The following is a 14,295-nucleotide window of genomic DNA, read 5'->3' as shown; positions in this document are numbered from 1 at the left end:
TGTCTTTCGTAAAGTTAGCTGATCCGTGCACGACAGCTTCGCTGGTCTGGAAATTTGACGGCCAAATTCCCCTGAAGCACGAACACCCAACCCGAGCTTCGACCCCATTCTCCTCGTACCGGTGAACTCCAACCCACCACCGCCTCGCCCGCTTCCGCAACGCCAGAACCCAATCCGGCTTGCCCGCTGTTGTGGCAGTAGAGCTCTTTGATACACTCCACCGTTTTATCTCCTTTCGTGAATACTTAGCTCGAGATGGCTCCAGCCGCTGCCGAGAGCGCGTCGCCGATTGGCATTGCCAATCTGCCCAACCAGCGGCACAAGATTGTCGCGAAGAGGGGTGCCGCATTCACCATCATGGTCAGGAGAAAAAATTGTTTTTTTCTCTTGGGTTGCCACTTTTTCTTCTAACCCGCTGCTAGGTTGCTGGCGAGTCCGGGCTGGGCAAGACGACCTTCATTAACACGCTCTTCTCCACCACCATCAAGAACTACGCCGACCATAAGCGCCGGCACCAGAAGCAGATCGACAAGACGGTCGAGATCGAGATTACCAAGGCTGAGTTGGAGGAGAAGTTCTTCAAGGGTATGCACCACCAGGGCCCACACATACCACTTTGTAGGTCCATGAGCACGAGACGCTAACCGGCAGCCAGTCCGCCTGACTGTCATCGATACCCCGGGCTTTGGCGACTATGTCAACAACCGGGACTCGTGGATGCCCATCATCGAGTTCCTCGACGACCAGCATGAGTCGTACATGCTCCAGGAGCAGCAGCCGCGCCGCCAGGACAAGATCGACCTCCGCGTGCACGCTTGCCTGTACTTTATCCGTCCCACCGGCCACACCCTTAAGCCGCTTGATATCGAGGTCATGAAGAGGCTGTGCACGCGCGTCAACCTTATCCCAGTCATTGCCAAGGCTGACACCCTCAGCCCGGCAGACCTGGCCAAGTTCAAGCAGAGAGTGAGCATGAAGCCTCTGCGCTGGTGCTACGACCACCAATGCTGATTGATTGTCTACAGATTCGCGCGGTCATTGAGGCCCAGAATATCAAGATCTACCAGCCGCCGGTTGAGGAGGACGACGAGGCGGCCGCCCAGCACGCGCGCAGCTTGATGGCTGCGATGCCCTTCGCCGTCATTGGCTCCGAGAAGGACGTCAAGACGAACGACGGGCGCATTGTCAAGGGCCGCCAGTACTCGTGGGGCGTGGCCGAGGTTGAGAACGAGGACCACTGCGACTTCAAGAAGCTGCGTTCGATCCTGATCCGCACCCACATGCTGGACCTCATCCACACGACCGAGGAGCTCCACTACGAGGCGTACCGCGCCCAGCAGATGGAGACGCGCAAGTTCGGGGAGGCGCGTCCGAGAAAGCTCGACAACCCCAAGTTCAAGGAGGAGGAGGACGCGCTGCGCAAGCGCTTCACCGAGCAGGTCAAGATCGAGGAGCAGCGCTTCCGGCAATGGGAGCAGAAGCTCATTGCCGAGCGCGACCGCCTCAACAAGGACCTCGAGCAGACGCATGCCCAGATCAAGCAGCTCGAGGCCGAGCTGGAACAGCTGCAGGGCAACGCCGTCCGCAGCCACGGACGTCGCTAGGGAACGACCGCGGCTCCCAGGTACTGGCCTGCCGCCTCCTGAATCGTGTCGACATGCGGTTCACGGCCTTCTCAGCTCTGCTCAGCCGGGTCGTGATAGGCTCGTGAACCGGACAGCCTGTTGGACATCGGCTCATCGCGGCCTGGCCCAACTTTTCTTTCCTACCTCTTTCTTGTGCTTTTTTTTTTCTTGCTCTATACTCCCCAAGTTAGTTATTCAATAGTACACGGGGAAAGGTGCGTAGATCCTTGATCGAAGGACAGAGGAACTCGGGACTAGTGCCAGGGACTCCGAGTCGCCATCCTTGACGGACTCAGCCTTCTCGCCAATTACTTTCTGGAAGTCCTCACTTTATTTGGACCTTAGGATTGATGTAATTTAGCCGCCCCTTTCATGATACCAGATAATGAGAAAGGCTGCCTGTCTTGAAACAACTGGAACTCCCGGCGCTGAACCTTCGGGTCATTGATCCGAACCACCTAATTATTCCCAAAACAACAGAGACAAAACGTACAGGAATGCCCGCTCAGCAAGGCATGATAAACCGACCCAAAGGCCACCAATACCGCTCTCTCTTCGCTTCTCCTAGACAGCGTCCATAGTCGCTCGCGTCGTCAGTTGCTCGTTCTTGTTACCGAGCTTGGATATCTGCAAAAACGCATCAACCCCGTAGCCCTCTAGGCTATGCAGAGCAAGGCTCCCCGCCCAGTACTCGGCGTATACCCTGCTCAGCGGCAATCCCATGCCCAGGCGCAAATTCGGCGGCCGACTGGACAGCGACGCCAGGGAGCTGTTGATGTCTCTGCTAATCTCGCCGCCCTCGATCGAAGTACTGCGGTTCTCATTGTCCTTGTCCTCGTGGTCATCATGGGCCTGACCGTGCTGCTCCAGCTGCAGCTCCTGCATCGTCGCCGCCATCTTGGGCACCTTGCCGAGGTTAGCCAGGATCTTGCCGGTCGCGGGCCCCTTGCTGAACGACCACAGGTAGGGCATGACCTCGCGCGGGATGCCGCCGCCCTGGTCCGAGATGCGGATGATGACGTGCTGCTGGCTCTCGCAGATGGTCACCTCGATCGGCGGCGGGGGCCTGGACGGGTCGGGGTGGTCCTTGTCCTTGCGGCGCTGGTGCCGCTCGGCGACGGCCTGGACCGAGTTCCGCAGAAGCTCGCCGATGATGTACTCGAGGTGGCTGAGGATGTACGGGAAGTTGGCGTCGAGGTGGCCGTCGATGTGGATCTCGGGCAGCTGCACGTCCGGCCCGTACGCCCGCTGCAGGATCTCGCGGACGGCTTTGCCGCAGCGCGAGACCACGTCCTTGGCGATGCACTTGAGGAACACTTCGCCAATGAATTCGGTCTCGGAGAGCTTGGCGCCTGGGAAGAACCACGGCGCGTGGAAGGTTTCGGTTAGGGCGAGGTGCTGCTCAGCGATGACGCGGCGGGAGATACGCTAGGGTTGGGCAGTTAGCGGGTTTTTCGTTATGGATTATGGATGTAGAGGATGCTGGTTCTGGGTGACTAACGGATCGGAGGATGGTGTTCATGAACTTGTCCAACTCCGCTGCGTCCATGAGCCCGTTGCACTCGAGGATGCCCATTGCCAGCTTGGGAATAACCGTCAAATGGGCCCTCAGCATGGACCGTATCGTTTTGCAGAAGCGGTCGTTGTCATCAAGTGTTTTAATCTCCCTCACTTTCCGGAATGTGTCGAAAGCTGTATAGTACAAGTCATAGACTTCATTCATATGCGGGTTTGTGACGACGACGTAGGGCAGCTGTTGCATGTCGCGAATCCTGTGGGCGATTCTGAGAGGCGATTCCTGGTCAGAAACAGAAGAACTCTAGTGCAGGTCTTCGAGTTCAAACTTGCCTTGTGGGCAGCTCAGTCCGGACATAGTTGGCTGAGCTGAGTAGCCTGGACTCGGTCAAGGAGCGGCCGAACACCATGAGCTGCCGTAGACTAATAGGACGGGCTTCCCGTGCAACCCATCTGGGACGGGATGTTAGCACGTCGTATGAGTAGAACTAGAGGCGGCCATGATAAGCAGGCAATGTGTGCAGCAACACGTACTCATCTAGGACAGACACCGGGCGCCATTTGGGGCTCGGAGCATGAGAATACCGCGCCATTGGTGTTGTTGTAACTCGATCGCAGAACTGCGCTCGCGCTGCGATGCCCGGCGGCCCAGCAATCCTCATTAGCCGGGCGGTTGCCGTGGCATGGTGCACCGAGAAGCGCGGCATACCGTCCCTGCCATGCGGCGTGAGGACAGCAGCACTTGGACTAGTTCAAGTGGCGTTGATGTTGAATGACGCGGATGCGCGACGATGGAAATCACGTCGGCCAAGACTATGCACGGAAAGAGATAAAGGCGGTCACATAGCAAGGCTGTGACTCAGATGGCAGCTTCAAGTCTGGTACAGGCTGCTACAAGCTGCCGCAAAGAGCACTGGAGGAGAGCACCGGAGGAGCTATCGTCCTAAAAGACTCTGGAAGTTGCATGGCGTACGGAGTAATGCTGCGATATCGCACCCGACGGGGCTTGCCAGGTTATCAGGAACGTACCTCGGTACCTCCGTATCGGGCCCTGATGTTTGCAGCCTCTTGCTAGTTTACCCCACATCACAGGAAGGTTCCCACCATGTTACTCACATGTGGGCCGGGGTGTCACAGTGCGGACATTAGCCATAAGCCTCCCAGCACACTGTGCCACAGGTGAAGCCTCTTGGGGATCCCAGAACTTGTTTCGAGGATACCTTCAAGTCCACCTTTCAAAGTCATTCTTGATCTGCCTGTCCGAACCTAATGAAGCATGATTCTTCAATCTGTAATGTCCATTGTGTATAGCATTTCCTCACTGAATGCCCTGCCCGTCCTGTCCACCCCTGCTCTTGTTTCAAAGCACGCCACGGAGCAACTGATAGAGCACGTCCGTCTCATGAAAACTCGCCGAGTAAATGCCAAACTTCAATCATATGTTATGCTGGTTTAAGACATTCCGCATTCACGTTAATTCTGTAAAACATGGTTGCTGAATAAAGGTTTTGAGCCTTGTTGCTTCGTCTTCAGTTGCTAACTCCAAGGGTGACAACCTCACTCGGCACCCCACGTCATTGGAGGGGCGGATGTTGCGGCAGATGTTTCTTGGGAGATTCTACGTTAGACCAGTACGATGCTTCCTTGCGAATGGAGTCCGATTTATGCGAGCTTCAATGTACCTGCTGACATACCAAGCCTCGAGGTACCCCACGTGTCATGCGCAGTTTGCCGAAGGCTAAAAGCCGTGTGCTGCGCCTTCTTGCCAGCGACAGCACCAGGAACCCAAGCAGTCCCTGTACTCCGTAGTTGAGTTCCCATCCACACCCTCCATCTTTACCACCCTGAAAGTTGCTTGCTGGAGTTCCTGCCTGTATAGTACAGGTTCGTTTTTACCCCTTGTTGCTGCTGCAGCAGTTTGCCGTTTTGCAGGGCCGCGGCATCCATTTTCATTCACCAGCATATTCTTCACTCCATTATTTGCCCCTCATAAGCCTCTCGCGGGTCGCCCAACAGTGGCACTGGCTCCCGGCTCCGCGTGCAGAAGGGAGGAGCTCCTGACGTGACCCGCCATCGCCGGCTTCCTGCCTTCCTTCTTAACACCGTGACCCCTTCAAGATGGTGAGTCTTCCCGTCAGCGGACACCTCAGAGATTCGACCTGCCACGTTTTCCACAGCCTGCTTCTCTTCCCCGCTTGCTCTTCGGCCAGTTTCTGCGCTGCGCCTGGTCTCCATTTACCATTGGCGCCAGAGATTCCCCTCGCCGACATCTCCCCCAATCGCCAACATGGACGGCGCTGCCCCGCCAACCGGCGACCTCGCTAACCTGAGCCTCCAGGACGACAACCAGACCCCCGGTGCCGCGTCACCCAATGTCATGATGGTCGACGCGCCGGAGGAGCATGTCGTCCACACGAATGGCACCGAGCCCGAGGACGTCGCCATCATCAACCCCGACAGCATGGATACAGACGCACCCCTCCTCGCAAGCGACTGTACGTCAGGGCCCCGTCTCTGCTACCCGACCCTTTCTCTCGCTGACCCGCCCCAGATGAGGCGATGAAACAGCATGTGCTGCCGCCGCTGCCAGAAGAACCCAGAGTCCTGGACGATCAGGTTCACACATGGACGGTCGAGGGATGGCGGTCATTACTCAAGAAGGAGCATGGTCCGATATTTTACGCCGGCGGTTACCCATGGTACGCTGCATCGATTTGCCAATGGGTTTCCAACGGAGGTCTAACGACAATGTAGGCGAATCCTCCTCTTCCCGTTCGGTAACAACGTCCTTGACCAATGCTCCATCTATCTCGAGCACGGCTTCGAAGCGAACAACGTCCCGGAGGACTGGAGCTGCTGCGTGCAGTTTGCGCTCGTGTTGTGGAACAAGAACCACCCGCATATCTTCTTCCAACATTCCGCCCACCATCGCTTCACAAAGGAGGAGAGCGATTGGGGTTTCACGAGGTTTCTCGAGACCCGCAAGATGTTCAATCCCGTCTGGGAGAATGCGGACCGGCCGCTTATCGAGAACGAGTGTGCCAACATCAGCGCATACGTCCGGGTCGTTGAGGACGAGACTGGCGTCTTGTGGCACAACTTCAACAACTACGACTCGAAAAAGGAGACTGGTTATGTTGGCCTCAAGAACCAGGGTGCCACCTGCTACCTGAACTCTCTCCTGCAGTCATTATACTTCACAAATGCCTTCCGCAAGGTGCGTGTGCTTCACCGCAGCCCCCTCCAAAGACCTCCCAACCCGGCTAACGTTCTCGTAGGCTATCTACCGGATCCCCACGCAGGAGGACGAAAGCATGCAAAACAGCGCGTACACGCTGCAGAGACTCTTCTACCAACTGCAAACCTCCAACACGGCTGTGGGAACCAACGAGCTCACCAAGTCCTTTGGCTGGGAAACGCGCCACATCTTTGAGCAGCAAGACGTGCAAGAGCTCTCCAGGAAGCTCATGGAGCGCATGGAAGAGAAGATGAAGGGTACCGAATTCGAGAAGGCGCTTCCACAATTGTTTAGCGGCAAGATCAAGACGTACATCTCTTGCATCAACGTGCCCTACGAGTCTAGCCGAATCGAAGATTTTTGGGACGTCCAGCTCAACGTGAGCGGGAACGAGAACCTTCTGGAGAGCTTCCAGGACTACATTCAGGTGGAGAAGCTTGATGGGGAGAACCAGTACTTCGCCGGCGACCAATACAAGCTGCAGGATGCGAACAAGGGCGTCATCTTCCAGTCATTCCCTGACGTCTTGCATCTGCAGCTCAAGCGCTTCCAGTACGATATACAGCGCGACGCCATGATGAAGATCAACGACCGCTACGAATTCCCCGAGGAGTTTGACGCCTCGCTCTACCTGGACAAAGACGCGGACAAATCGGAGCCTTGGGAGTACCAGCTGCACGGCGTCTTGGTGCACAGCGGCGACCTCAACGCCGGCCATTACTACGCCTTTATAAAGCCGAACAAGGAAGGCTGGTGGTACAAGTACGACGATGATAAAGTCACCAAGGCGACGAAACGGGAAGTGCTCGAAGAAAACTTCGGCGGCCCGTTCAAGTTGCCCAACGGCCAAATGCGCCCCCTTGGCAACAAGAAAGGCCCCATCATGAGGCCCAACAGCGCATACATGCTGGTGTACATTCGCAAGTCCAGGCTCGACAAGGTCCTCTGTCCGGTCACCGAAGAGGACACTCCGGAGCATCTTCGTAAGTGTAAAAGATTTCACGAGTCCACAGGCCTCTTGCACGCTGACACTCTTGGACAGGGAGGAGGTTCGCGGAGGAGTACGCTCTCCGGGAGGCGCGGCGCAAGGAGAGGGAAGAGCAGCACTTGTATCTCTGGGTGAAGGCCATCACAGAAGCCACGTTCCAGCAACATGGCAGTACTGACCTCACCAATTTTGATGCGACGCCAGATACAGATCCGGCAGCGCCAAGGTTTTACCGCCTGCTTCGCACCGCGCCGATGCAGGAGCTGGTCAACCAGATCGCGGCGGATATCGGCCAGGATCCGAAACATGTTAGGCTTTGGATCATGGTCAACCGTCAGAATAAAACCGTTCGGCCGGATCAGCCCGTCATGGATCTCCGACCGACTGTCGAGGAGACGTACAACCGAGCAGCGGCGCATAGGGATCAAGCACTTCGCGTGTGGGTCGAAGTTGCTGAGGAATTCAATGCCGACGGCACGGCTGTGTGGCCGACATATGCCCCTGGGCTGGCGAACGGGGCTGTCGTGAAGAACGACCTCATCCTGCTCTTCCTCAAACGATTCGACGCGGACGCCCAGGAGTTGAGGGGTGTTGGCCATGTTTACATGAGCAAGGAGAAGAAGGTTGAGGAGCTGATCCCAGTCATCATGAAGAAGATGGGCTGGGACAAGCTGTCAAGTGACGAGAAGATCCAACTCTGGGAGGTAAAGATTGACGAAACCGCCCACTTTCACGCTCGCAGAGAAATCGCTAAAATTATCCCAGGAGATCAAACCTAATATGATTGAGGGCCTCAGAGGGAAGCAGTCTCTCAAGGCGGCAGAGCTCCAGGACGGAGACATCATCTGCTTCCAGCGGATTCATGAGCGGAAGCCAAAGCTGAGTCTGGGCGACAAGAACGACAAGCAATCATCCGAGGAGGTGTAAGTCGCGCAATACATGTTCTGACTTGAGCATGCGGCAGCTGACGTCTTGGGTAGAAAATCGTTGGACCGTTCTGAGGATGCCCGAGAGTACTACGACTTCCTCCTCCATAGGCGGGTCGTCTGGTTCCGCGCCCATCCTCAGAAATGCGATGCCGAGACTTATAAGGATTTTGAAATGGTTCTGAACTCCAAGATAAGCTACGACAAGCTGTCAGAGAAGGTTGGCGAGAAGTTGGGAGTTGAACCCACGCATCTTCGATTTTACACGGTGAATGCCAGCTCCGGGAACCCTAGGGCGGCGGTTAAGAGAGGCCAGAACCAAACACTCCAGAACATTCTCGTCCCGGCCGGCTACGGGCAATTAAACATGAATCAGCGCAACGACGCCTTGTTCTTCGAGGTGCTGGAGATGAGCCTCGCCGAGCTAGACACCAAGAAAAGCATCAGAATCACCCTCCTCAGCGAGGGAATCACGAAGGAGGTAAGTTGGCGGCATTGACGGCTCGGCCTGAGGAATCCTGCTAAAATTGGCTTCAGGAGCAATTCGACGTCTTGGTGCCCAAGAACGGTCAAGTGAAAGACCTTATCGGCTGTTTGACTGCAAAGGCGAAGATCCCTAGCGAGGAAGAGGGGGGGCCGATTCGGGTCTACGAGGTCAGCAACCACAAGTTCTTCCGAGAGCTGGAGCGGACCTATCCCGTCATCAGTATCAACGACTACACGACGGTGATAGCGGAGCGGATACCGCCCGAGGAAGTCGAGGCCGAGGACCCAAGGGACTTCATCTCGGTGTTCCAGTTCCATGGCGAACCCAGCAAGGCGCACGGCATCCCGTTCCGCTTCCTTCTCAAGGAGGGCGAGGTGTTTTCGGAGACCAAGAAGCGGCTCGAAAAGCGGACGGGACTCAAAGGCAAGAGCTTCGAGAAGATCAAATTCGCTGTGGTCCGCAGGGCGCAATTCTCAAGGCCGCAGTACTTGAACGATGGTGAGCAACCTTTTCCGATTCCCGGGCTGTTGTTGCAACGCGACACTAACTCAAATCGCCGCAGACGACTGCCTCTGGGAGGTGGCCGCGAACCCGGATGACTCCCTTGGCTTGGACCATCCCGACCGGACACGGGCGGTGCGGAACGGCGCCGGGGACCTGTTTCTCAAGGGCTAGACGGATCGGCTTTATATATACGGGGTATGCATTCGTTTTGGCAGTGTTGCAACTCCCCGCATGTGTATCCTTATGTCCGTGGCGCCCGGCAAGCGGGTTGATCATTGACACCCCCTCCCCCCCCCCAAAAAAAAAAAACAAAAAAAGAAAAAAAAACAAAGTTGGTAGCATTGGGATTCAGATATTACATGTGCTGGTTAGTTCCTCTTGTCTCTGGTTCTTTTTCCGGTTTCAAGGGGATAGGAGAGAAAGAGAGTCAAGGAGGGCTTTACTGCTCTTCCGGGTTACGTTATGCCTGGATAACTTCGACGTACGGTATAGGTTGGAACTGAAGGGATACAGGAGGAATGTAGACGCTCAGTGTGGTATGGGGAGAATGGGGTCCTTGGTGATGGATGAGCACAGCCTGTGATGGACATGGGAGAAGGTCCTGCATAGTTTGGCGAGCTACTAGAGGACATGGTTCGTGCCCGTCACTATTGGGTGTCATGCCGAATTAAATGCATGTACCAGCAAGCAGTCGTTATAGACGTTTTTATCCATCCATGCTGGACAGGGGCGCTTGTCAATACAAACTACCGATACTCCGTAGCTCGCTCTCTTTCAAAATTATCACTTACGAAAGTATGCCGTACGGATTACGGATTACACATATTACATTACCACCTGGGTAACGTACCTACCTAGGTACCCTGACTGAGTGGACCACAGCAGGCGGTGGCAATTGGCAAAAACAACGCCGTCTGCGGCCGATAAGGAACTTTTTCGCTTGGGGCGCGCGGTCGCGCGGGTCTCCGATAACCTCGCCCGCATCCAAATCTATCGCCATCATCCGATCCCTGCAGACGCAGCACTCGGCTCTCTGCAGAGCCGACAAGCAACAACGGTACACCTTTTTTTCTTTTTCGCCGGTCCTTTTACCTTAACGAGATAGAAACCATCCGAGCGCGGCCACGACGGGATTCCTTCTGCCGATTCTCGGGTTCGCAAGCGAGGGAAGAGAGGAGGACACAAGGGACATCGGACAGTCTCGGGACGAACCATGAACTTCCCCGGCAGCAGCGGCGGCGGCCTCGGTGGTGGCCTCGGCGGACTGGGTGGCTCTGCTGGTGGTGGTGCCGCCGGTGTCCCCGGAATCCCGTCTGTCGGCGGGAGGACCGGGGCGCCCGCGTCGGCGGGGTTCGATCCGAACGACCCCAACGTCAAATGGGTACGTACGGTGCTCACCCTTTCTCTCTCTCTCTCGCGCTCTCTAGGCGCTCTCCCTGAGGTGTGAACGGCTGGGGTTGTTATTTTCGTTTTGTTGGTCTTGAGCCCGGTTTGCTAACGAGATGTGTTTTTTTTTTTTTTTTTCGAAACTCTTGGCAACAGCTCACGAATGCCATGGAGTCGTGCTACGCGAAGACGGCCATGAGCGGCGTTGCGGGGTTTGCGCTGGGCGGGTTGTTTGGCATGTTCATGGCTTCGGTCGGTTTCCCCCCTTCCCCATCTTTCCCGTTACCCTTTTCCCTCCTTTGTCTGTCTCGTGGGAGAGTGAGTGACTCTCGTGTTTTACTAACTTTCTGTTCGTCCTGCGAGCAACAGATGGCTTACGATACCCCCTTCCACACGCCGGGAGCGCCGGGGGCGCCAGGGGTCCCCGGGGTCCCCGGGTCGTCGGCGGCGACCACGATCTCGTCGCTGCCCCTGCGGAAACAGCTGGCGCACGGGTTCAAGGACATGGGGGCGCGGTCGTGGAGCACGGCCAAGAACTTTGGCGCCGTCGGCGCGCTCTTCAGCGGCATCGAGTGCGGCATCGAGGGGCTCCGGGCGAAGAACGACATGGGCAACGGCGTCGCGGCCGGGTGTCTGACGGGCGCCATCTTGGCGCGGAACGGCGGCCCGCAGGCGGCGGCGGTCGGGTGCGCCGGTTTCGCGGCGTTCAGCGCGGCCATCGATGCGTGGATGAGGATGCCCAAGGACGAGGACTGAAGCCGTTTTTTTTTCATCCGGGGAAGGTGTGAAGATAGAAGGTGCTGTACTACTACTACTACTATATGTTTGGCGGCCTTTCCTGTTGTTCTCCGGCTATCTTGGTTGCTAGGAGGGACGGCACTTTTGTCTTGTTTGATGGCGTTGGCGTTTTTGGGGGCAAGTCGTTTGCTTTGGTTAGACCTTGGAGCGCGGGCTGTTCAGCGGGTTACATAGAGACGGTCTGGCAGACATTGGTTCGGCGCGAAACAACTCCGCTTAATCTCTCGAGGCACGATAGAAGGTTTCGAAAGGGGACAGGGGCCATGCATGCCGAGGATTATTGACGAGATGGGCAAGACGGAAATTCGACATGGAGTCAATTATTTTGCTCGGTTCAGGGGCATCTACAGATTTCCGGTCATGAAGCATAGAGTAAGACATGAAGCCTCCTATTCCATCTCTCTCTCATTGCGCCTTATAGACTTGAAAGGCGCCAAACTCCCAATACGCGTTGGTGAACGCCGAAGGGTTGTTGGCGACGAAATCGATGCACTTCAGACGACCTATCCAGCGTCAGCGCATGTTGGTCAATAACAACAAGAAGGCAAGAAAAAGTGAGGGGGGGGGGGGGGGGAAGAACAAGGGGCTCGGTCACTCACTACACCCAGACTCCTCCCATACCGCCTCGGTCAGATAGCCACACAGGTCGATATTGATAATGATGCTCTGGTTCCGGAAGTGGCTGCCCACATCGCAGCTGGTCGCCGGGAAGTCGGCCAGCGGCGGGCCCCAGGCGCTCGGGTCCGGGGTCTCTTTGGCCTCGGCGGCCGGCAGCGCCGCCAGCCCTCTCTCGTCACCGCCGCCGCTTCCGCTTCCGCTTCCGCCTCTCGGGAACACCCAGACGCGGATGCCCTCGGCGCGCCACTCGAGCGCGACGATGCCGCCGCCGGCCTCGTTGAACTCGGGGCCGTAGGTGGCGGGGGCGCCCCGGACGGCGCAGCCGGCGTTGGAGTTGGTGGCGTTGTGGCAGTCCGCCTGCTCGGCGGCGCCGGCCATGTCGCGCCGGACGTCGGCCATGGTGCAGCCGGCGGTGGTGTGCAGGGCGACGAGGGTGCCCGCCGCGGCTTGGTTGACGGCCTCCATCACGTCGATCTCGCCGTTGTCGGGCCAGTTGTTGGGGCTGGATTTTTGAGGGTAGAAGTGTCAGGGTTGTTTTTTTTTTTCTTTTTTTCCTTCTGTTGTTTTTCTGAATTGCTTTCTTGATTTCTTTCTTTCGGCTCTCCCCATGATATTTGGGAATATGAAAATGGTAGTAGGGGTTGGGGAGGGGAGGGGGAAGAGGAGGAGAGAGAGAGAGCGTACTCGGTGAGCCAGAGGGCTGGCCATGTAGCACACCCGTACGGGGTGTGCTTGACGTCGAAGAGGAACAGTCCCGGGCCGTACTGCGTCTTGGACTCGAGACGGACCGAGAAGCGGCCGGTGGAGGCGTCCGGCTCGGAACCCGGTCCGACAGTGGTGTCGACGCGGATCAGGGCGGTGGAAGACGTTGCCCAGGTGAGGTTCTGCCCGAGGTTTAGTCCCGGGTAGGGGTATGGGTAGGGGTAGGGGTAGGGGTTAAGGGAGGGAAGACGAGAGAGAGAGTAAGATGAAAAGGGGGATGAAAAGGGGGCAGCGATTACATATGTGCCGGCATAGTCCGGATCGACGTAGTGGACAAATCCCCCGGCTGTGGAAGAGAAGAGTTGTTAGAGCTCTCTCGAGTACTACTACTCGAACTGCAAGTGAGTGCAAGTGAGTTGTGAACCGTACCAGGGTCCCAAGTGTGGAAGTAGTTGAACTTGTCAAAGAAGGTAGTCCCCGAATCTGTGAACGAACCCCTGAGCAATCTCGACAACGACATCAAAGTGTATATGAAATACATGCACGCGAGACTCACAGGTATCAATCAGGGTGTAGTTCAGCTTGAAGTAGTCGGGATAGCTCGAGTTTCCGCCGCCATTGTTCCTCGTCGCCTTCACGCCCACGACGGCGCCAACGACCACGACCACGATCAGCACGACGACTGTGCCGACGATCAGCCATATCCTTCTCGTCCAGCTGGCCGGCTTCCACCGCGACGGGGACGATGAGTAACCCGCCATCTCGTATGCCGAGATGACCGGACTGGTCGGCCTCATCTCGGGCCGCTCGGGAGCTCAGAAGGGCGGTTCGACCCCCCCGAGCAGGATGATGGTGAGATTGGCTGCGGGGAGCCCGACTTGGAGCTCCTGACACTGCGACGGGTTCGGAACAGAAGAGGCCAAAATGATGGGACCCTTGGCCGGGATACGATATGCGACGGCCGCAGCGCTTATACTATATATTACATCGCACACCAATGCAGGTCCATGTCAGCACATGAAGACGGGCCCAGGCCAATGGCTGGGCCCTGCCTGGCCGCTGATGCCGATTCGTATCCTCTGTAGTCAAGTAAGGTAGGGTACAGTCTCACTGTCACCGTACCCACATATCCCATCTCTTATCTTCCGGGCCGTTTCCCCCCCCCCCCCCCCCTTTTTCCCCTGCACCAACACTTACAAAATATGAATCCCACAGAGCACACAAAGACGACATGGACTGGAAATCAGGGCCGACGACGCGGGATGTAACTCCCTTGGGACGGTCGACGAACCAGTGCTGCAGAGCTGCGCCACAACTGGCGCTATCAGGCTGATGAAGCTCATGCGTGTTGGGGACGGAGGAGTTGGGTCCCATGGTGACGTGCTCTATTGGTAGTTCCGGGCTCCAACGGCTCGGGCACAAGGTCCCTGCATGCCCAGGAACACACGCCAACCGCCAACCGCACGAAATCCTGAACTCCTCAACTGGTAGTAGATGGAGCGCAGGAT

The 14,295-nt window shown here is 56.9% G+C and overlaps 5 protein-coding genes across 5 annotated transcripts; 3 read left to right on the top strand and 2 right to left on the bottom strand.

Annotated features, from left to right (window-relative positions):
• Positions 1-59: 59 nt before the first annotated feature.
• On the top strand, positions 60-1,946 carry MYCTH_2302186 (uncharacterized protein). The gene is made up of 4 exons (XM_003662023.1): positions 60-360; positions 423-585; positions 656-966; positions 1,026-1,946. Exons 1-4 carry the CDS (start codon positions 256-258, stop codon positions 1,602-1,604), a joined length of 1,158 nt encoding a protein of 385 aa, XP_003662071.1. The 5' UTR covers positions 60-255; the 3' UTR covers positions 1,605-1,946.
• MYCTH_2302183 (uncharacterized protein) lies at positions 1,897-4,100 on the bottom strand. Its single transcript, XM_003662022.1, has 4 exons — positions 3,675-4,100; positions 3,474-3,593; positions 3,127-3,409; positions 1,897-3,053 (listed from the first exon to the last, which is right to left on the bottom strand). The coding sequence occupies exons 1-4, from the start codon at positions 3,731-3,733 to the stop codon at positions 2,190-2,192; spliced, it is 1,326 nt and encodes a 441-aa protein (XP_003662070.1). The 5' UTR covers positions 3,734-4,100; the 3' UTR covers positions 1,897-2,189.
• Positions 4,101-4,918: 818 nt separating this feature from the next.
• MYCTH_2302176 (uncharacterized protein) lies at positions 4,919-9,684 on the top strand. Its single transcript, XM_003662021.1, has 10 exons — positions 4,919-5,261; positions 5,479-5,635; positions 5,692-5,839; positions 5,895-6,357; positions 6,419-7,361; positions 7,421-8,070; positions 8,132-8,289; positions 8,347-8,773; positions 8,830-9,277; positions 9,342-9,684. The coding sequence occupies exons 1-10, from the start codon at positions 5,259-5,261 to the stop codon at positions 9,452-9,454; spliced, it is 3,510 nt and encodes a 1,169-aa protein (XP_003662069.1). The 5' UTR covers positions 4,919-5,258; the 3' UTR covers positions 9,455-9,684.
• A 707-nt stretch (positions 9,685-10,391) lies between these two features.
• MYCTH_2302174 (uncharacterized protein) lies at positions 10,392-11,580 on the top strand. The gene is made up of 3 exons (XM_003662020.1): positions 10,392-10,664; positions 10,826-10,921; positions 11,039-11,580. Exons 1-3 carry the CDS (start codon positions 10,497-10,499, stop codon positions 11,423-11,425), a joined length of 651 nt encoding a protein of 216 aa, XP_003662068.1. The 5' UTR covers positions 10,392-10,496; the 3' UTR covers positions 11,426-11,580.
• Positions 11,221-13,708, bottom strand: MYCTH_78568 (glycoside hydrolase family 16 protein). The gene is made up of 6 exons (XM_003662019.1): positions 13,344-13,708; positions 13,217-13,270; positions 13,087-13,133; positions 12,770-12,969; positions 12,067-12,587; positions 11,221-11,970 (listed from the first exon to the last, which is right to left on the bottom strand). Exons 1-6 carry the CDS (start codon positions 13,582-13,584, stop codon positions 11,873-11,875), a joined length of 1,161 nt encoding a protein of 386 aa, XP_003662067.1. The 5' UTR covers positions 13,585-13,708; the 3' UTR covers positions 11,221-11,872.
• Positions 13,709-14,295: the final 587 nt, after the last annotated feature.

Source organism: Thermothelomyces thermophilus, chromosome 2 (genome assembly GCF_000226095.1).
Source record: "Thermothelomyces thermophilus ATCC 42464 chromosome 2, complete sequence".
NCBI lineage: Eukaryota > Fungi > Ascomycota > Sordariomycetes > Sordariales > Chaetomiaceae > Thermothelomyces > Thermothelomyces thermophilus.
The sequence above is the reverse complement of the archived record's forward strand: the minus strand, read 5'-3'. Positions and strand labels throughout refer to the sequence as shown.

Coding starts and splice junctions, on each gene's coding strand:
- MYCTH_2302186 (XM_003662023.1), top strand. CDS start 256: ATGGCTCCAGCCGCTGCCGAGAGCGCGTCGCCGATTGGCATTGCCAAT. Junction 361..422: donor GTGCCGCATTCACCATCATG/GTCAGGAGAAAA, acceptor ACCCGCTGCTAG/GTTGCTGGCGAGTCCGGGCT. Junction 586..655: donor GGAGGAGAAGTTCTTCAAGG/GTATGCACCACC, acceptor ACCGGCAGCCAG/TCCGCCTGACTGTCATCGAT.
- MYCTH_2302183 (XM_003662022.1), bottom strand. CDS start 3,733: ATGGCGCGGTATTCTCATGCTCCGAGCCCCAAATGGCGCCCGGTGTCT. Junction 3,410..3,473: donor CGGACTGAGCTGCCCACAAG/GCAAGTTTGAAC, acceptor ATCGCCTCTCAG/AATCGCCCACAGGATTCGCG. Junction 3,054..3,126: donor TGAACACCATCCTCCGATCC/GTTAGTCACCCA, acceptor GCCCAACCCTAG/CGTATCTCCCGCCGCGTCAT.
- MYCTH_2302176 (XM_003662021.1), top strand. Junction 7,362..7,420: donor GGACACTCCGGAGCATCTTC/GTAAGTGTAAAA, acceptor ACTCTTGGACAG/GGAGGAGGTTCGCGGAGGAG. Junction 8,290..8,346: donor AAGCAATCATCCGAGGAGGT/GTAAGTCGCGCA, acceptor CGTCTTGGGTAG/AAAATCGTTGGACCGTTCTG.
- MYCTH_2302174 (XM_003662020.1), top strand. CDS start 10,497: ATGAACTTCCCCGGCAGCAGCGGCGGCGGCCTCGGTGGTGGCCTCGGC. Junction 10,665..10,825: donor ACGACCCCAACGTCAAATGG/GTACGTACGGTG, acceptor TCTTGGCAACAG/CTCACGAATGCCATGGAGTC. Junction 10,922..11,038: donor TTGGCATGTTCATGGCTTCG/GTCGGTTTCCCC, acceptor TGCGAGCAACAG/ATGGCTTACGATACCCCCTT.
- MYCTH_78568 (XM_003662019.1), bottom strand. CDS start 13,584: ATGAGGCCGACCAGTCCGGTCATCTCGGCATACGAGATGGCGGGTTAC. Junction 13,134..13,216: donor CTTCCACACTTGGGACCCTG/GTACGGTTCACA, acceptor TCTCTTCCACAG/CCGGGGGATTTGTCCACTAC. Junction 11,971..12,066: donor ATGGGAGGAGTCTGGGTGTA/GTGAGTGACCGA, acceptor GACGCTGGATAG/GTCGTCTGAAGTGCATCGAT.